Source organism: Macaca thibetana, chromosome 8 (assembly GCF_024542745.1).
Source record: "Macaca thibetana thibetana isolate TM-01 chromosome 8, ASM2454274v1, whole genome shotgun sequence".
Lineage (NCBI taxonomy): Eukaryota > Metazoa > Chordata > Mammalia > Primates > Cercopithecidae > Macaca > Macaca thibetana.
The window spans coordinates 124,799,207-124,821,220 of NC_065585.1; the positions used below are offsets into that span (position 1 = coordinate 124,799,207).

At 41.5% G+C, this 22,014-nt stretch overlaps 1 protein-coding gene across 5 annotated transcripts in view; it reads left to right on the plus strand.

Moving 5' to 3' along the window:
- The window catches only part of PSD3 (pleckstrin and Sec7 domain containing 3), a 702,311-nt gene that overhangs the window by 352,371 nt on the left and 327,926 nt on the right, over positions 1 to 22,014 (plus strand). For all 5 annotated transcript variants that reach the window (XM_050801835.1, XM_050801836.1, XM_050801837.1 and 2 more), the window contains 2 exons: positions 8,349 to 9,456; positions 13,003 to 13,398. In XM_050801835.1, coding sequence (XP_050657792.1) covers positions 8,349 to 9,456; positions 13,003 to 13,398 — 1,504 coding nt within the window. The remainder of the gene's footprint in view (positions 1 to 8,348; positions 9,457 to 13,002; positions 13,399 to 22,014) is intronic.

The window sequence follows — 22,014 nt, forward strand, 5'->3', positions numbered from 1 at the left end:
AGGCCATGGTTTTTCTGCAGTCAATCTTACGGAGCAGGCTTATTTTCTCACAATTTGAAGAAATTTCTTTCTATCCCATTCCATTTTATTACGGCTCTGTCCCTGTGTTCCAGAAACAGATGACTACTTAATATATAACCCAAAGCACTCCTGAAATTCATCCTGTTAACATTCAAATGTATCTCATTTCTTTCTCATTATATTAAATCAAAAGAAAAAAGGTCTTAAAAAAATCAGTGGATTTATATGTCATTGCAGGAAAAGCATCTTTGCTAAACAACACGAAACACGATTTGTTAGGAATCTGACCAGATACACAAAGCAGCAGATAGAGTCTCCGATAGAAAAGTGTGGCTTCTAATGGAGTATAAATAGATACCTCCAAAAAGTACATGTATTTCACATGAATGTGAAAACTCTTCTTGTCTCTTCCCTCCTCCACACTCTACACTACCTTTTTCATTTCTTTAAGGGGAAAAATACACGCAGTAAAGTATGAACTCTTTATTAATTCACATTCTACTAGTGTGTGGTTTATATTTAGGTACGTGCTAAAGTTCTTTTTTTATATCTAGCAAGTCCCTAAGTCCCTTTGTCACACATAGGAGACCAAATTCGGGTAGGACTAATTCAGGAAGGCTCGCTGGAGGGGAAGTGTTTTTGGTGGATTGTTACATTAGTAATAGATGTAGACTGAAAGGGAAAGTGTTAACACGTTTGGTGTAAAGGCTCACAGCAGTTGGCAGAGGCCATGTTGAAGCTAGAGGGGACTGGGGCAGAGGAGATGAGGAGATGATGGGCATGGATGCTGGTCCAGGTAGAGTGTCGTGGGAGATGCAGCACCCCTTGCATCTTTGTTCCTGTCTATTCTGCCTGTGTTCTGGCTCCAGCACTCACCGTCTCTCACCTGTACTATTGCCAGAAGCCTGCGTGGTTGTTCCTGAGTCTATGCTCGTACCCTCTCTGCTACACCTCCTTCACATTCTACCAAGGCGAGCTTTCTAACATGCCAAACAGACGTCTCAGGTTCTGAAAATACTCACTTTTGAATCCCCTGTGTTTAGTACATGGCAGGTAATCAATATTTGCTGAATGCGTGAATGAATTTTGGAAACAATGGGCATTTAATAGGAAGTATCTATGGCCCTATTTTAAAAGGGAGCAGCTTAAAAAAATCTTAAAAGAAGAATTTGGTCTTTTTTTAAAAAAATAATTATCTTAGCATATAGTCCCAATTTTTAAACGTAAGGAATAAATCAGAAATTCTAAGTAAAAGGTCAGGATTGATACTCTGCCATATTTTGTGTGTTGTTAAAGATAGTCAAGTTGCGATAACCAATACAAACAGCAAAAATAAACTGCTTGTGGGGTGTGACAGAGGATGCCTTATTTGAAAGGCAATTCTTGCTGTTATGCTGAATCCTTAGGGACATGATGATTAAGGCTGTTTCTACCCAGAAGCTACAACTAAAACATTTCTGGTTTTATTCTTCATTATATTTGTTAACATTACTGCTCTTAGAAATGATGGTCTTGGCTGAATGCATTAGTTCATGCCTGTAATCCCAGCACTTTGGGAGGCCAAGGTGGGAGGATCACTTGAGCCCAGGAGTTCAAGACCAGTCTGGGCAACATAGGGAAACCCTGTCTCCTCAAAAAAATAAAAAAATAAAAATTAGCCGGGCGAGGTGGCACATGCCTGTGGTTCCAGCTGCTCCAGAGGCTGAGGCTGGAGGATCACTTGAGCACGGATGGAGGTTGAGGCTGCAGTGAGCTATGATCGTGCCACTGCACCCCAGCTGAGCAACAGAGTGACACCCTATCTCAAAAAAGCAAAAAAGCGATGACGAATGATGGTCTCTCACAGTTCAGTGTCCCTGAGTTGCTCCCAGGCTTTTCCTCCTGAGAGACAGAAGACTAGAAATTTAGTCCTGACTTACAGTTCCAAAACAGTACTTTACTGAACATCATTTTACTGACCTTGGTTAGGTCATTTCGCCTCTCAGAACATTTGTCTTCCCTCGTCTATTCCAGTTCTTAGAACAGTAAACATAGACCAGGAGAAACTACTCAAATATTTAATAATAAAGCGAGCAGTCTGTCATGCAGGGCTTTGCCTCGCCCTTTCTCCCTCTTATCTGACCTCATTTTCTTTGACCAGTTGCCAAGTTGTTAGATCAGACATCACAAGCACTTGCCCACAATTGTTGCATTTGCCGCCCCTTTCTGAGGGACATTTCAATGAAAACTGCTAAAAATAGGGTGAAGGAATGATCAGATTTCTCTGAGGCCCCTTGATATCTTTTGGTCACTTCTCTTGGGGCCACTGTTCAGTTGTGTTTTTTTTTTTTCAGAGGGCAATTGAAACTGTTAAAGCAAAGTGGGCTCCCGAGTGACTAAGTTTCACTTTTCTTCCCTTTGTTGAATGGATTTCACTGTAATATGTATTAGTGCTGTTGATAAATACAGCTTCAGCGGCCACTATGGTCAGTTTTCTTAAAACACTTCATGATGGGTTAAACATTATTGCCTTTGGAAGCTTTAAGGTGTGAGTAACATTATGCTCATTTGTTTTGTATATTTACACTGTATATACCATACAGCGAAAGTCTTTTTGACTTTTATGTATGCAGAGGAGAGAACTTTTTTCAAGAGTTGGTGAGCAAGAGAAGGCTTAATTAGAGGCAGGGGATTTGGCTTAGGTCTTGAAATGTGAAAATAATCTGATTTATGTTGAAATGGAAAGAAAAAGTATGTCAGGTAGAGAAAAGAAGTTGAACAAAGGCAAAGGAGCATGTGTATATCTACTTATTCAGAATGGATGTATGCTTAAGCTTATTTCCAGTGTGTATTAGGATTAGAAGAAATCTTTTCAGGGTATTCATGGGCTGCCCCCTCCTTCAGTTTCGAGGCAGTGGTATAACATGTGAAAGGGAGTTGAGAGAGACTAGATTAGGAAAGATGGATTGGGATTGTAAAGGAAGAAGTAAAGCTTTTATCCACAGACAACATGATCTGGTATGTAGAATCCTGAGGAATCTACAAATATGTTATTATATGCTCCAAGTTAAGCAAGATTGTAGGATGTAAGATTCACATACAGCAACAAATTGAATTTCTATGCACGGCTAATGAATGATCTAAAGAAATTTGAAAAGCAGTATCAAAAGAAATAGAATCTTAGGGGAATACATTGAAAATTTGTACATTTAAAATTATAAAAAAAAGCATGGCTGAAAGAAATTAAAGAAGATTAAATAAATGAAAAGACAGCCCATGGTCATGGAACAAAAGATGTAATAGTAATACTGTTAAGAAGCCGATACTGTATAGATTCGTTGCGGCCCCTGTCAAAATCACAGCTGTCTGACGAGTTGATTCTAAAAGTCATGGGAAATTCAAGGGGCCCAGAGTGACCTAAACAACCTGGAAAAGGAAGAACAAGGTTGGAGGAGACTCACACTTCCAGATTTCACTTACTGCAAAGCTACAGTAGTGAAGACAGTGTTATTCTGGCGTAAAGATAGGCATCTAGCCAGGTGTGGTGCTTCATGCCTGTAATCCCGACACTGGAAGGCTGAGGTGGGAGGGATCACTTGAGCCTAGGAGTTCAAGACCAGCCAGGACAATGTAGTGAGACCCTGTCTCTTAAAAGAATGAAAAATTGTCCAGGTAGGGTGGTGCACGCCTATAGCCCCAGCTACTCGGAGGCTGAGGTGGGAGGATCACTTGAGTTCAGGAGGTTGAGACTGCAGTGAGCTGGGATTGCACCATTATACTCCAGCCAGGGTGGCAGAGTGAGATTCTGTCCAAAAAAAAAGATAGGCATCTAGCTCAATGGAATGGAGAGTCCAGAAGTCAACCTTTGCATATATATTAATATATGTATACGATTGAGTTTTGACATGGGCACCAACACTTTTCAATGGGGAAAGAATAGTGTTTTCAACAGATAGCGCTGGGACAACTGGATATCCACATACAAAATAATGAAGTTGGATTTCTACTTCACATCGTATACAAAAATTAATTCAAATTGGATGAGAGAGCTAAATATAATAGCAAATACTGCAAAACTCTTAGAAGACAACGTAAAAGTAGTCTTTGTGACCTTGGTTTAGACCATGATTTGCTACATCTGATACAAAAAGCACAAGAGACCAAAGGAAAAACAGATAATGTGGATTTCAGCAAAATTAAAAACTTTGGTGCTTCAAAAGACACTATCAATTAAGTGAAAAATGACCACTCACAGAATGGGAGAGAACATTTGCAAAGTATATATCTAATAAAGAACTTATATCCAGAATAGATAAAGAACTCCTACAACTCAGTAATAAAAAGACAAATAATTCAGCTATCAAATGGGCATGTCTCTAAAAAAGATGCACGAATGGCCAAAAAACACATGACAAGGTGCTCAACATAATTAGTCATTAGGGAAATGCAAATGAGAATCACAGTGAGATACCACTTCTCGGATGTCTGTAACAATGAACAGACAATAATAGAATCTTAGACATTGCTTGTAGGAATGTAAAATAGTGCAGTTGCTTTGGAAAACTGTTCAGCAGTTTCTTAAAATATTAGACATAGATTTACTATATGATCCAGAAATTTCACTTCTACGTGTATACAGAAGAGAATCAAAAATATATGTAGACCAGATGCGGTGGTTCATGTCTGTAATGCCAGCACTTTAGGAGACCGAGGCAGGCGTATCCTTTGAGCCCAGGAGTTTGAGAGCAGCCTGGGCAACGTGGTGGAACCCCATCTCTGCCAAAAAAAAAAAAAAAAAAAAAAGAAAATTCGCTGGGCATGGTGGTGCATGCTTGTGCCTGTAGTCCCAGCTACTCATGAGGCTGAGGTGGGAGAATGGCTTGAGCCCAGGAGGTCAGGGTTACAGTGAGCCGTGATCGTGCCACTGCACTCCAGCCTGGGTGACAGAGTGAGACCGTGTCTCAAAGAAAAGAAAGAAAAGAAAAAATATATTTAGACCCTGAAACTTATGTACACATTTTTTATTCATAGCAACAAGTGGAAACAGCTCTACTATCTCATCATTTGATGAATGGCCAAAGTAAAGACTGTTCGCTTACGATGACATATTATGTGGCAATAATAAGGAATGAAGTTCTCAGCCAGGCTCAGTGGTGCATACATGTAGTGCAGCTACTTGTGAGGCTGAAGTGGGAGGTTTGCTTGAGACCAGGAGTTTGAGACCAGCCTGGGAACCATAGAGAGACTCTGTCTGTCTTTATAGATATAAAATAATTTTAAAAAGGAAGGAAGTTCTGATACATGATACGACATGAGTACACCTGACAACCTTGTCCTAGGTGAAAGAAGTCAGACCCATAATGCCGTATATTGTATGATTGCATTTATATCAAGTGTCCAGAATAGACAATTCCATAGAGACAGAAAGTGTATTGGTAGTTACCAGGGGCTGAGAAAAGCTGAAATAGGGAGTGGCTGCTTATGGATACAGTTTTTTGGGGGGAGTGATAAAAATGTTCTGGAATTAGATAGTGGTGATAGTTGTACAGTTTTGTGAATATACTAAAAATGACTGAATCTTAAAAGGTGGAACCATGAAAAGACCTACTGTGTTCCTTACTGAAAGAAAGAAAATGTCAATATTCCACCCTAGGAAGATGGTTCTTCATTGTTTTTAGCTATCGTCTTTTTCAGTTCATTGTTTGACAAGTCGCTTCCTTTTCAGATGTAAGCAAGCTACAGTTTATTAGTTCTTTCTTCCGTAGAAGGTATTATAAGTACTATCACAGAGAAGTGCTTGTTAGATTCCATCAACACTTGATTCGAATGTAATTTTAAAAATATATTTCAGGTCAGGCGTGGTGGCTCATGCATGTAATCCCAAGGCCAAGGCAGGAGGATCATCTGAGGCCAGGAGTTTGAAACCAGCCTGGGCAACATAGTGAGACCCCATCTCTACAAAAAATAAAAACGTTAGCAGGGCATGATGGTGCACACCTGTGGTCCCAGCTCCCTGAGAGGCTGGTGTGGGAGGATCACTTGAGCAGAGGAGTTTGAGGCTGCAGTGAACTATGATCGTACTACTGCACTGCAGTCTGGATGATAGAGTAAGACCCTGTCTTTAAAAAAGAAAAAAAAAGTGTATATATTCAAATTATTTTACAACATGGAATATGAAGCAACATATACTCTCAGATGTATTGCTATTTAACACACTGGGGGATACCGTGTGTTAAATAGCAATACATCTATTATTAGTAATTGCATCAGTAATTAATAATTGTCAGTTATTCGGATAACTGATGTTTCCAAGTTACCTCATTTAGTGCATGGCTTGGAAATCAAATTTTTTTTTTTTTTTTTGAGATGGAGTCTCACTCTGTCGTCCAGGTTGGACTACCGTGGTGCAATCTTGGCTCACTGCAACCTCTGCTTCCCAGGTTTAAATGATTCTCGTGCCTCAGCCTCCCAAGTAGCTGGGATTACAGGCAGAATCAAGTCTTTTTTCCTTTTTTTCAGCCATTTCAGTGTACATATTACAGACATTTATCAAATATTTCACAAAATAGGAAGGTTGTAACTCTGCAGTAGTTTAAAAATGGTCACAATGGCCAGGCATGGTGGCTCATGGCTGTAATGCCAGCACTTTGGGAGGCAGAGGCGGGTGGATCATGAGGTCAAGAGATCGAGACCATCCTGGCCAACATGATGAAACCCCATCTCTACTAAAAAAAAAAAAACACAAAAATTAGCTGGGCGTGGTGGCACGCACCTGTAGTCCCAGCTACTCTGGAGACGGGTAGGAGAATCGCTTGAACCCAGGAGGCAGAGGTTGCAGTGAACTGAGATCGTAACTCTGCACTCCAGCCTGGAAACAGAGTGATATTCCATCTCAATAAATAAAATAAAATAAAATAAATAAAAATGGTAACAACTAATGTCCTCTTTCATAAAGTAGAAGTGAGTACACTGTATTTCCAGCATTGATGAGGGTTTTCATGATACAAAGTAACCAAAACTAAGTTCAGGAGAAGACTGGATACTGGGACTGATAGGACTATAACTGCTCTCTGTAAACCCCCAATTTAAAGTTTTGGTTTGTCAGAATGTCCCCATCTTCAGTTCTCACTGGCTATCATTTTAACAAGAAAATATTATAAATTTGGTTCAATATAGTGAATATATACTAATTAAATACCGTTTACTTCATATATTGTGGTTCTTCATAAGCTGCCACAAAATTTTATGCAGGTGGTGATCTTACTAATATATAGAATCTAAAATGTTGAACTCTTGGAAGCAGAAACTAGAATGATAGTTACCAGGGACTGGCAGGTGGTGGGATTGGGGAGGTGTTGGTCAAAGGATACAAAATTGTAGATAGATAGGAGGAATAAATTCAGGAGGTCTGTTGTAGAACATGGTGACTATAGTTAATAACGATGTATTGTAAACTTGAAAATTGCTAGAAGAGTAAGTAGGTTTCAAGTGTTTTCACTACACACCAAAAATCTGAGGTAAAGTCCTGGTATGTTGTTGTTAATTAGCTTGATTTAGCTACTCTACAAGTGTATGTATATATTAAATGCATACATATACACTCATGTTGTATAATATATATATAAAGTTTATATATATAAACATACATGTGTATATATATAAACAAACTATTGTCAATTGAGAAAATAAATGAAATGAGAACAATGCATTTTCTGTAGTTGGGATCCTGGAAATCTTGATCAGCGCAGTAAGTTTCTCGTTCCATGTTGGCTTCATTCTTATTTTTCAGGGATGTTTTGAAAGCATTTTTTCCCTCCACAGAAACCCAACAATGAAGGGCAGACTTCTGGCAGAAAAAATACTGACTGAGTGTAAATAGATGCTAAGTGTTTTGCAGAGGCTGTCTCAGAGACTGCACTGCACACATATTGCTGGCTGGGTCATAGGGCTCTTTAGTGCTATGTCCAATGTAAATATTTTAGTTGCTGTTTTATAAGTGGTATTTGGAAGGTGGTACATATCCTTATTGTAATCCCTTTTTGCAAATGAAGCAACTGAGTTACTGAATCCTCACGTATGGGACACCAGAAGCAAAGTTAAATAGGGCAGGTGTCATTAGACTGCCCTCTATACTGAAAGCTTTGTGGTTATACTCATGTAGGCTGAGTAGAATGGGTCACTGCAGTGTCATGAGAAGTATGTGTTACAGGGTGGTGGGAGGACAGATATAATGCAGCAATCAAGTGAATAAGTATTACTGAGTGCCTAATCTGTGTGAATATGCATCGTTACCTCCTGGGCCCTGTCTTTCTACAACAAATCATGTGTCCATTGTGTTCTTTTCACAGGTGATCATGGAGGAAGCACTTTACTCCCACCAAATGTCACAAATGAATTTCCAGAATATGGAACCATGGAGGAAGGTGGAGATGGCCTAAGGGCTTCTCTGGAGTTTGATGGTGAGACTCTGCCATGCCACCCGCAAGAGCAGCATGGTGTCCAGCCTCTTACTGGCTGCCACTCTGGGCTCGACAGTGTTACAGAAGGACCAAAAGATGTCAGAGAGGCCCCCTCTCAGCGTCACCTCAAGGAACAAAGTTTACAGCCCATTGACTCTTTGATTTCAGCTCTGAAAGCCACAGAAGCCAGAATCATTTCCGGAACATTACAGGCTACAAAGGTACTGGACCAAGATGCTGTTTCTAGTTTTTCAGTTCAGCAGGTGGAAAAAGAGCTGGACACTGCCAGTCATAAAACACAGAGAGTCAACAAACTGCTCCCTGCTGGCCAAAAAAAAGCACCAGAAATACCTCTTTCAGCTGAAGTAACGACGGAGGAAAGTTTTTATTTGAGCATCCAGAAGGATCTGACCGCGCTGTTAACTGGAGACACTCAGGCAGGGCTTCCCCAGATAATGAATAATGGGAGGAAGGGGGCGCTCTGTGTGCAGGAGCCATCTTGTCCTGTGGCCTCCCTCGGGAGCTCAGCGGTGACCTGCCACTCGGCAGGCAGTGTTGGTTTCTTAAAAGAGCAGAGGTCTGCTCTTGGGAGAGAGCACCCAGGGGGATGTGATCAAAGCAGCTCCATGGGACGCCCAGGCCGGGTCAAACATGTGGAATTTCAAGGAGTGGAGATACTGTGGACAGGAGGAGATAAGAGAGAGACCCAGCATCCTGTAGATTCTGAGACATCACTGCAAAGAACAGCCTCTCCTGAAAGCAAAGAGTTTTCCAAAGTGCCGTGCCGTCTCATCTCATCAGCTGGTTTGTGTCATTCAAGTCGTTTAACTGACCATGTTTGGGATGAGTCCTGGAAAGCTCCTTCAGAGAGGCCTGGCACTAGCTCGAGGACATTTTCCCCTGTGCGTCTTGATGAGAGTGGAGAGGATGAAGTCTTCCTAAAGGAAAACAAACAGCGTCTTGAGAAGACACCTGAACCAGAGAGAGACAAGGAAAGGTGAGCTCCCAGAGTAGCTGTCTGAGCTGCCTGGTACTTACCATAGAAAACCGTTATCCTGTGCCTGATAGGAGAACTCAATCACAAAACGTTGGGTCCTTGTTATCATAGAATATAAGAGGAGCTACTATAAGCTAGGTCCTTCTAAGCTAAGATTCCTCCTAAGCTTCTCAGGTATTAAAGTGATCTCGTTATAAAGTCATCCATTAGGCATGGACCAGGGAAACAGAGTTCTGAACAGACTGTGAACACTACACTGTGAATTCTTTTCTGACATTTTCTTAACATTTGACAGATTTCAAGTTTTCCAACATCAAGGTAACTAACATACCCCACCGTAATCTTTAGTAATATGAAAAGGTTTGGACTCTTTTGACACACCCTATGTAGCTGGTACTTCCAACCTTGGCATTTCTTCTGGGTATAACACCAATGCCTTCAGTCCAGCCTACGTACATGTATGTACACAGAGGTTCTGGGTCCACTCAATTTCCTTTGTTTGTTTGTTTGTTTATTTATACAGAGACAGGGTCTCGTTCTGTCGGCTGGAGTACAGTGGTGTGATTATGGCTCACTGCAGCCTTGACCTTCCAGGCTCAAGAGATCCTCCTATCTCAGCCCTCTGAGTAGCTGGGAGTACAGATGTGCACCTCCACGCCTGGCCAACTGTTGTCTTCTTTGTAGAGATGGGGTCCCACTGTGTTGCCCAGGCTGTTTCAAACTCCTGGCATGAAATGATCCTCCCACCTTGGCCTCCCTAAATGGTGGGATTACAGGCGTGAGCCACTGTGTTGGCCGCTTCCTATGTTTAGAAATGACATCTCAGGGGTTCAGAAGTGGATTTTATAATTCAGTTTATCCTTGGTATTCACATGGGAATTTCTTCTTCTCACAAGTAGCATATATTTTGATTTATGGCTTTTATTATTATTTTTTTAATTATGCTTTAAGTTCCGGGCTACATGTGCAGAACGTGCAGGTTTGTTACATAGGTATACATGTGCCATGGTGGTTTGCTGCACCCATCAACCCGTCATCTGCATTAGGTATTTCTCCTAATGCTATCCCTCCTCTTGCCCCCCAACCCCCTGACAGGGCCCGGTGGGTGATACTCTCCTCCCTGTGCCCGTATGTTCTCATTGTTTAACTCCCACTTATGAGATTTATGGCCTTTATGAGTGAAACTTGGCGTCATGTGGTATTTCCTGGTCTTTCTCTGCATTTCTGACATCTACACTAGCTTAGACTCTGGATAAATGGCAGACATGACCCATCTTTCTCCACTCCCTTCGATCGTAGTCATTTGTTGTGTACTGTACCTCTAATTGGTACCATCTTTTCTTCTGTCAGTCGTCATGACACCATGTTTTATAGTTTATACAGGAGAGCATCTGTGTCAAAGCCGAGGGTTGTTTCTTGTTTTCTTGTTCGGTGTAAGGAAATGCCTTTTCCTCTGCAGTTAACAAACCCATTGAGAGTGTTGCTTCTTTGGGATCGCTGGCAGGATCCTTCCCACTCCCCTCCCCAACCCATCAGCTCTCCAGACTTCCCTCCAAAGCGGCCTTGATATGTGGCATGTGGCCCAGTGTTTATATTCCCACTGGAATATATACTTTTACTGTTGTTCAGATTAATAATTCATTCCTCTTTTCTTCCCACAAATATTTTTCGGTTGTCTCCTATGTCCTGACACTGCAAGATGCTGGGCATAAAAGAATGTTCAAAATAGATGCGGCTCACGGTTACTGTCCTCATGGAATTTATCGCTGAAGATAAACATTGATCACATAAACATGCTAATAGGTATAGGATCACAAAGTGTGCTAGGTTCTGTGAAGGAAAAGAACAGAGACCTGCGAGAAAGAATAATTTGGATGGAGGGGAGAGGCCAGTTCAGTTGATGGCTTGGACAAAGCTTTTCTATGGAAATGGAAATTAAACTGAGACATGAGGAAGGAATGAGTTTGCCAGGCAGAGAAGGGGTAGGAAGAATATTCCAGGCAGAGGGAACAGCATGTGCACAGGAGGCTGCCGAGCTCCCTGACTAGTGTGTGCTTCCTGCAGATGTGTGAAGCCAAGGCCTGTGCCAGGCTTGAAGATGTGAAACTCAACCTGTGTGGCTGATGCCTGAAGAGCAGGGGAGGCTGGGCATGGGGGCTCACACCTGTAATCCCAGCACTTTCGGAGGCCGAGGCGGGTGGATCACCTGAGGTCGGGAGTTCGAGACCAGCCTGGCCAACATGGTGAAACCCCGTCTCTGCTAAAAATACAAAAATTAGCCAGGCGTTGTGTTACGTGCCTGTAATCCCAGCTACTTGAGAGGCTGAGGCAGGAGAGTCACTTGAACCTGGGAGGCGGAAGCTGCAGTGAGCTGAGATTGCACCAACACACCCCAGCCTGGGTGACAGAGTTAGACTGCATCTCAAAAAAAAGAGCAGGGGAGAATGGGGTGCAGTGAGTGTGGAGAGGTGGAGAGGAGCATCATCTTAGGAACGGTCCAGTTTATGCCAAGTGCAGTGGGAAGCCATTAAGAACATAGCATTTAGTCCATGGCTGACCTTCAGTATTTAAAAACAACAAACCAGTTGCAATGTTGAATGTGGATTCCAGTAATACCTGGGAATGTGGATGACTTATGAGATGCTTAATAGATAATTCCTATTTCTATTTTATTCCTATTTGTAGGAATCTGAGGCTCAGAGAGGTTAAGTAAAGTTGCTTCAAGTGATATAGCTGGTAATTGAGATAGCCAAAGTTCAGCTTCCGGTTTTTCTAACTCTTGACCTCTTGCTCTTCCTAGTTATCTATCTCCCAAGTTTTTTTTACTTAGTTATCCTAATGTTCATTTTTAATATTTGAAGAACATGCTGCACATTAATTGTTCACATTTGTGTGCCGAAGTGAATGCCCCACCCTGTATATTGACTTTTGAGCTGTTTCTAATATCTCAAGGCTTTGGTTAGCCTTGGCTTCTGTTGGCTTTTGTTAGGCTGTTCGTTGGCTATCTAATTTTGGACCTGAAATCTCTCTGCAGTGCTGCTGTGTTGTCAGCAGGGGGCAGCTCTTGGCTTCTGATGTAGTCATTTGCTTGAGAGCATTTGGCCTTATTTAAATCAGAAAGTATTAATCAACTGATGAAAGTTTGGTGTATTTTTACCGAAATTTTGCCGTATCAAGTTTACATGATATCTGATTCTGTTATCATTAGGAATGCTGGTAGTTGCAAATAATCTGAATGTGCACGGTATAGTTGGCTAAAATGAGAATTGAATATTTTATTCACATATTCATTGGACCAGATGTATTCACACATTAGGAAGCTAGTTTGAAACTTTATTAAATTATTTATAGTGTCCTAGCCACATATATGGTGAGACTTTTTCAACCTGATTATGTTTCATAGCTTCCTTCCCAAATATGTTAAGATATAAGTCAATGAATAGAAGAGTTAGATCTTCAGAATGTTGTCCTTTTTATATGATTGATGGGGGAAAAATAAAGACATTAACCTAATCTTGGAATTCCTCACTCTTATTTACTTTCCAGGATCACTGAACAAGAGGAGCACGTTAAGGGGGAAGATGAAGACATCCTCGGGCCTGGATATACGGAGGACTCCACTGATGTGTACAGCTCCCAGTTTGAAACCATTTTGGACAACACTTCTTTATACTACAGTGCGGAGTCCCTGGAGACATTATACTCAGAGCCTGATAGCTATTTTAGCTTTGAAATGCCCCTCACTCCAATGATACAACAGCGCATTAAAGAAGGTGGTCAGTTCTTGGAGAGGACATCAGGGGGAGGCCATCAGGATATCCTGAGTGTGTCAGCAGATGGTGGAATCGTGATGGGCTATTCTAGTGGGGTCACCAATGGGCTGAATGATGCCAACGACTCCATCTACATGAAGGGCACCCCGGAGATTGCTTTCTGGGGAAGGTACTCGTCCCATTCTCATACATTTCATACTGGTGGTTTTTGTAGGGTTTCTTCTTTGGGAAATCTGAGTGTGGAATATATTTTTAAATCATTTGGCCAATTTCTGTGGATATAAGCCAATGATGTGAGTGAAAGGTAATTTGAGTTTTAGGGCAGGAAGGACACACCTTAGTGGTTTGTCAAATTGGCAAACTGTGATCATTTTAGTCTGTGGTATTTCCTGGATGGCTATAAATTGGATACCAAACAAATATTTGGGGGTGATGAGTGAGATATCAGCTCTGACAATGGCAGCGACGTGGTGCTGTGAAAAGAACACAGAGATCGTAGCTTTAGTTTGGCACTGAGGGTGGTTGATGACTTCAAGAAGGTTATTTGATTAGCTCAGAGATTCCTTCACTGGAAACTAAAGTGGTGGACTATGCAGTCAGCAAAGTCTCTTCCAGTCCTTTGCTCTGAGAGGTCCTATTCTGTCCTCCTGTTCCAGACATGTTGAAGGAAGGATCCAATTAGACAGATGCTTGAGAGAGCTGATATCTTGGTCTAGGCTGCGTATTTATTTTCTCTCTCTACTTTAGGATTTTAGTCTATCTGGGAGATAAAATGACACATTTTGTACGTTGTATGCACCTTGCCTGTCATCTGTGGATTCCACATCTATTTATCGATTACCCAGCATTTCATTTCTTCATGCTCATCATCCTCAGGTTATCTACCTGTGACAATTTTATGAATTTTGTTTTGATATATTTGTGTGTGTGTGTGTGTGTGTGTGTGTGTGTGTGTGTGTTTGTATGGAGCTGGTGGGGGGTGTTAAATGGTGATCAACTATTTTAAAACTGTTGAAAGCTATATGAAATAATACCAGTGCTTTTTGTTTAAAAAAAAAAAAAGCTAGTAATACAGGTTTTCAATGCACCTCTCTTTTTGGGCAGTCTGTCCTGTGCTGAGCATTTTCTATAACCAATTTGAAGGTTAATAGTTCATTGGATGAGCAAATTCAAGATTGGCACCTTGTGACACTGTAGCAATGCATTTCCTTGTGAAAATGGATTGGGGGATATCGGTTGTCTTATTGGGTTACAGTGAGAATAAAAAGAACAAGGTGCCAAAACAAGATTTTGGTCTGAATTACTTGAGCAAGCCACTTATTTTCTCTGAAAGTTGATTTATTTATTTACGAAATGGGGTTAACGATCCAGAGTGTTGTGAGGCCGTGAGATTTAAAGGGTTAATAGAGACTAAAGCACCTCACACAGGACATGGTACAAAGCAGAGCCTGGGTAAATGTGTGCATATGAACTGGTTGCCTGGTTAGTCCACATCTAGACTTCCTGTATCTCTGAGATCAGAATGTCTGTCAGTGGAAGAGTCCTGGAGAGGAAGCATCCCTGAAAACAGTGTCCCTGCAAGGCGGTGCTCCTCGGCGGAGGGTGCCACCTTAGTCCTCCCCTTTCAACGTCATCTCTGAGGACTGCAAATTGCGATAAAATGCTGTAGGAAAGGTTTGCAGATAATTTCATGGAAATTCAGTTTTCTTTTTTTTTTTTTTTTTTTTTTTTTTTTTTTTTTGCAGATAATTTCATGGAAATCCCAACTCAGTTTTCTAGGGTGAGTGGAAGTTGTTTATATTACAGACCAAACATGGTTTGGGGAACTGAAGAGTTTTGGGTGAGTGGAAGACAGACCAGGTTTGGGGAACTGAAGAGTTTTGGGCCGAGAGGCTTCACTGCAGAAGCTACAGGGAGTGGTCGTAAGTGAAGCCAAGAGATGAACATCAGTGAAGGAATTGGGTGAAAGGTTTGTTAAATGTGCGGCTTGTGCACTTAGAATGGGAGGTTGTCATCGTTTGGGCCAGCATGGGTGCCAGTCACGAGGATGGACAGAGTTAAATAGTTGGGAGAGAGTATTGGAGTAGGTTATAGTGTTTTAGCATCTCAGATTTAAACAGTGGTATCCTTCAGGCCGTGTTGAGATAAAGTTTCAGCTGTGTCCCTTCATTGTCAAACCAGGAGATCTTGTCTAGTAGTAAAGGACCACATTCTAGTGCTGAGTGACAAGCACCTTGGTGACGTGCCAGCTCACTTCTGCCCGAGCCCGGGCACTCCTCCTGTACAATTCCTGACGGTGGTCATCCTACCGTGCGCTGAGCACTGCCAGTGGCTTGGACAGACAAGCTTGGTGGGACCCCCCATTTTGTGTTATTTGAGGTTGGCATATGATAATACGTGGTTATAGGTGGAGGAAGCTTTATTTTCTGATGTATGCCTCTATTCAAGGCAGGTTTAATGATCCTAATAAATTTTAAGGAAACTAGAAAACTCATATTTTTCTTTACCCCTTCTGCCTTCCTTGGTGATTTGGAGAAGCTCCAACCACAAAAGAATTGTGTTAGTATTCTGGGTTAGAGAATTAGGACATTTTACTACTTGAATGGGCCTCAGATAGCTTTTTTAAAAAAGTTTTTTAAATAATATAGAATCTGTATTCCAGTTTGGTGGGATATATTACCCAAAGCCTGTCTTGTGACAGATACTGTACTAGAATTCAAGTCACCTGACTCCTAGGCCAGATTCATTCACTGTGCTAGGTGTTGGTTCTCTCATATTATTATTCTTCTTTTGATCTGATTTCTCTCATGCCATGTGTCGATAAAGCTGGAAGTCTGAGATGATCTGTTTTCAAGAAACTAAGTTCTCAATGTAGAGCTGCTTTTGGTGGTGGTGGTGGCAGTGTATGCGTTCAATTTGAGGGAAAATTTACCAGGTCAATAGTAAACATATTTCCACATATTTTTAAAGCAATCAGTGAGCTGGCCTTTTAAAATTTCATCTATGTTGAAATATCCCTCTGCGGAGGTAAGGAAGTGGACATTGAGGTATTAAGCCTGTCCTTCAGCCAAGCACTGGGGGCCCAACTGTTAGAATTAAAGGAAAAAAAAAATTTCAATTGTATTAATATGTTTACAAAAGAAAAGTGATAAGTAAAAGCAGTGCCCATGCCTCCATTCCATCTGTGTTCACCTGCCTTTCCTGCTTCCTTGCTAGAGGTGGGGGACTGAGCACATGGGATAAAGTGAGCTCTGAGGAAGGCACAAAAGACAAGGAATAAGACTAATGAATTCTCCCCTGATCACGCCTTCTTGATATTTGGGAGATGTGAACCAAGGAGATTAAGTATTGATTTTAATGTATAAAGTGTTAGTCGTTAGCTTGTAAAAAATATTGCTTTAGCTAGTCTCTGAATATAATTGTGTGTCATATGTAGCCCATAGGTTTTATTTATTTAGTAAACACATGATGTTTGGTTCTCATCATGAGCTAGGAGGAAGAAAGGAACTATTAGTGTTCTAATTTTCCAAATAAGGAAACTGAGGTGCAGAGAGGCTGAGTAAGTTGCTCAAGGTCACACAGATGGTGAGTGGCATGCTCAGCCCTCGAACACAGGCAGTCAGCCTCCAGAGCCCGTGCTCTTCCTGGACTGTGCTGAACTGGACCAAGTGATAATGATTTCATGGTAGATCTAGAACAAGACCAGGTATCTTCAGCAAAACAAAAATGTATTTGCTTTGGTATTGCCTTGATTTCCTTTTAAATCCTTTTCTGTTTCAACATCTGTCTTTACTTTGTCATTAAAGATTATTTCAGTGGCAGTATTGGACAGTGATTTTTTTCTGAACACAGGATGACATTGTTCTCGGCTGAACTGCTCGTTTAAAGAAAGGTGAGAGAGGTGGGGAAAGCTGACTGGGGTGTTGTAGCACTTAGTTCTTTCCCTCAGAAATGCCTTCCAGGCTTGGGCTCAGCCGTCCTTTGGTGGCCAGAGGGACATTGTTCATCCCTGTTACTCTCCCTACTCAAGTCAAAGAAGAAAATATTCCAAATCTATAATATTCTAGTATCCAGCTGGGAAAGACATTTTTTTTTTTTTTTTGAGTGCCTGTCTATTTGTCTTTAAAAGTATTAAATACCTTTGTGACATCAAGCAGCTCACTCTGTGTAAGGTGAAAAAGCCTCTTAAAATCCTGGAATAAATCTGGACGGACTATGAGGTTGCCACAAACATAATTAAGGTTTTTGTCATTACTTTCAATGGCAAACTGCAATTACTTTTGCACCAGCCTAATACATTCTCCCAGGTGCTCTGCCTGCCTGTTGATCCGTGAGCCACATGTCAGCCAGAAACAGCTCACCCTACGCATGGAACACAGTATTTTAATGAAGAAGCAAAGAGAAGCATCCCCTCCCTGTGTGGTCCAGCTACATGGCACTCAGGCTGACCAGGGGTCAGTGGTGCTGTGTGAAGTCCTGTCACATGGCTCCAAAATTAGAAAGGATAATTAGAGACTTACAGTTACACCCGTTTCAATGGGTTCCTTTGTGTCTGGGTGCTTCTCGCTGCAGGCTTATCAGCAGATGACCACAGCTCCAATCAGTAAGTTCTTAAGGCACAAATGTTGTCACTGTGACCATCAACAGAGCTGAATATTGTCCATTTCCATTGAGCTTGGGTTTGGACAGGAGAAAAAGAAATAGCAAATACAGTGACATGGCAGAAACTTGTTTTTTTGGTTCCCTGAAATATATGAAGCTGGTTTTTGAGATAACCTTTGTAGTGTGATAGATCTATTTTATATCTTAGCTTCCTAGTTTTCCTTTCAGATCTTGCTCAGGATACCAACGGTACGGCGGAACAGGTGAATTACATCTGCGTGCAGCTGATCTGCCTGAGGGAAGCACTTCAGTCTGTCTTCAGCTCACTCTGAATTTAATATTTGTGGGGACTTTTTTGTCTTGCTCTTATTTTTTTCTCCCCTTTCTCAAATGGAATGCAGTGTTTGGAAATTATTCTCTTTCTTCCTCAGTTTTTCTCTATCCATATTGTTTGTCCACTTAGGAAGAATTCATGTGAAAGAAGAAGTAGAAATTTGTTGAAATGCGATTTGAAAAATTGTTTCAGCATCCCAGTTTAAACTTGAAGCCACTTTAATATAATATATAAATATAAAAGAATAAATTAAAAATAATGTGACATTAGTGAAGCTGGTGACAGAGAACAACATTTTGATGTTGTGAAATTGGAGAGATCTGGTGCCCACGGAGCTCCCGGCTTCTCTTCTGCCATTCGTGGTGGGAAGCTCTGCTGCCTCGTGGCTTCATGAGCTGGTTGCTGTTGCTTCAGTAATCTCTTTAATCCTTTTCTTCTACATTTTAAATTTGTTTGGTCAAAAAAGAGGTTCTCATTTTTCTCTCTCTGGCTTCTTTCCACAGTAGTATAATGCTGACTTGATTTTATTTTTTTAAACCACAAAGGAGTTCCTGCTCAGTGATGTGGGTTAGGGGCTCTTCTAGGTCTCAGAGCCAGTTATTCCTGGTTTTGAATCGTTTCACTTTCTAGGTGTGTATTTATGAATAAGTACGTAAAATCCGAGACCCTTTCCAAGTGTAAAATGAAATTAATAATACCTGTGTTGTAAAGGCAGGAGGAGCAAATGAGATTAATCAGATGGAACAAAAATGAAGAAAAGAAAGTCAAGTGGCCTAACGATGTCTGGTACACAGTAGGAGCTCATTAAATACAAATGAATACCAACGACAGTAGCAACCCAAAGAAAAGTTATCCTGCCACTTGGCCATGGACAGAAGCCCTGCACCAGACACTTACTACGGGGCTTCCTGAGAAATGACCTTCTTTTTGTGCAGTGCAGCGCACTGTGGTAGGTGGAATAGGCCTGGAGAGTTGACACAGAAGACAGGAGGGCAAAGCCATCCTCTTTCTTGGCAGCTTGATCTCGGGCAGGTCTTTTCATTCGTGGAACTTCTGATTGCTTATTGGTAAGATGGAAATAGCCTTATCAACCAATTTACAGTTTTGTGGTAAGACTTTGCTAAGTTCTAGTTTGTGGATATTTAGTTGAAACCTATTATGGGTTTTGCAGTAGTTTCAGAGTCTAGGGAACAATAAGAAAATAGATAAGAAACAGGCTGGTAAAAAGAAAGATGCAAGGATTTGATGAATGGTTGACTCTAGGACACGTGGGGCTGAGTCAAAATGATTGTGAGAGTTCAAGCATGGGTGACTGGTTGGAGCAAGAAACCCTCCACTGGAGTTGGGGGAAGCAGCAGCGTTGGTAGGAGGACACCTAGTGGGATCAGATATAAAGAGGTCGAATTGGAGGACAGAGAGGGTTACTTGTGTAGGGCTGGTGGGAATATGGGACTGAAGGTCACTGGAAAGACTTTGGAGTCACCCTTGTAGACGTGACACTTGCAGCTGTGGGCATGAGAAAGCTCTCAAGGGTGAGGAGTGGGCTGAGGGTGGGACTGTGAGGGGCTCACACAAGAACACTTAGGTTTTACTTATGTGTCCTTCTAATGCCATCTCTGTAGAAAATGTGCCCTGTAAGGTCAGTTTCCTGGCAGCTCTTCTGTGCTTTGTCCCTTCTCCAACAGTGGGTCGATTGTCAGGGAGCCCAGGAGGGAAGCTAAGTGCACTGTGGGTCCTTGGTGGTTCTTTCCGTGCCCTTCAGACAGCCCTCGCCCTATTGGTCTTGTGCCCTCCCTGTTTGGTTCCTCTTTTATAAATTAGCGATGACCTCAGGAAATGGTCCTGGATTTGAAATAGCTATTCCTGGAGACATTCTAACTCTGTGGTTTAAACCTTAAAACAAACCGAAGTCATTCCCTGGATATTGGTGGCTATTGGTGTGAAGAGCATGGTGGGGCGCCTGTTACTTAGATGAGCTTTGATCAAAGAATGGCATCAAATGATAACGGACATTAGAGGTATGAGTGATTACAAGGAGAATCATAGGTCTAAATAAAAACTGGAATGGTGGTTAATACTTTAATTGATCGAGATGATACAGCAATATTTTTATTCCTGTATCAGTACGCTATTTAACTTTTAAAGGAAGCGATATTCATGTTAGCAGAGGTCTCTTAGCACCATATTTGCAACACTGGATGTTATCCATCGAGCCTTGGTTTGGGGAGGAAAAAAAGACACCGACTTTCCTGAGTAAATCGTTCTCTGAAGGTGTTTTACACAGGAGTACAAATTTGCCTGAACTCCAAAGGGGCTGGTTTACAGTACTTTAATCTTGTTTTTCACTTTATAAGCTTGCTGTAAACTGAAATACAGAGCTACAGGCAAACCTCATTTTATTGCACTTAGCTTTATTGCTCTTTGAAGATACTCTGTGTTTTTTTTTTTTATTCACATTACAGATTTGTGGCAGCCCTGTCTCACACAAGTCTGTTGGTGCCATTTTTTCTGGTAACAGGTGCTCACTTTGTGTCTCTGTGTCACATTTTAGTAATTATCTCAGTATTTCGGGCTTTTTCGTTACTGTTAAATCTGTTATGGTGACCTGTGGTCAGAGATCTTTGATGTTACTATTGTCATCGTTTTGGAGCACCACAAACCATGCCCATATAACATGGCAAACCTTATCAGTTAGTTTTGTGTGTTCTGATTGCTCCATGAAACCAACTGTTCCCGCCCCCCTCTCCCTCTCCTCGGCCCTCCCTATTCCCTGAGACACACAATATTGAGATTAGGACAGTTAATAACCCTGCAATGCCTCTAAATGTTCAAATGAAAGGAAGAGTTTCACGTCTCTCGCTTTAAATAAAATTCTAGAAAGGATTAAACTTGGTAAGGAAGGCATGTTGAAAGCCAAAATACGCTGAAAGCTAGACCTCTTGCACCAATCAGCCAAGTTGTGAATGCAATGAAAAGTTCTTGAAGGAAATTAAAAGTGCTACTTCATTGAACCCATGAATAATAAGAAAGAGAAACGCCTTATTTCTGGATAGAGAAAGTTTTAATGGTCTGGATAGAAGATCAAATGAGTCACAATGTCTCCTTAAGCTGAAGCCAGAGCAAGGCTCTAACTCTCTTCAGTTCTCTGAAAGCTGAGAGGTGAAGGAACTGCAGCCAGAAAGCTGGAAGCCACAGAGATTGGTTTATGAGGTTTAAGGAAAGAAGCCATCTCCATAACATAAAAGTACTAGGCGAAGCAGCAGATGCTGATGTAGAAGCTGCAGCGAGTTATCCAGATCTAGCTGGAATAATTGATAGAGGGAGCTACAGTAAACAACACATTTTCAATGTAAACCAAATAGCCGTCTATTGGAAAAATATGCTGTCTAGGACTTTCTTAGCTACAGAGTACGAGGCATTGCCTTTTCTTAAAGCTTGAAAAGACAAGCTGACCCTTGTTAGGAGCTAATACAGCTGGTGACACTAAGTTGAAGTTAGTGCTCATTTTCCATTCTGAAAATCCCACGGCCCTTCAGAATTATACTTAAATCTACTGTGGCCTGGCGTGGTGGCTAACACCTGTAATCCTAGCACTTTGGGAGGCCGAGGCGGACAGATCACCTAAGGTCAATAGACCAGCCTGACCAACATGGTGAAACCCCTTCTCTACTAAAAATACAAAAATTAGCTGGGCATGGTGGTGGGTGTCTGTAATCCCAGCTACTCGGGAGGCTGAGGCAGGAGAATCACTAGAACCCAGGAGGCGGAGGTTGTGGTGAGCCAAGATGGTGACATTGCACTCCAGCCTGGACAGCAAGAGCAAAACTTCGTCTCAAAAAAAATAAAAGA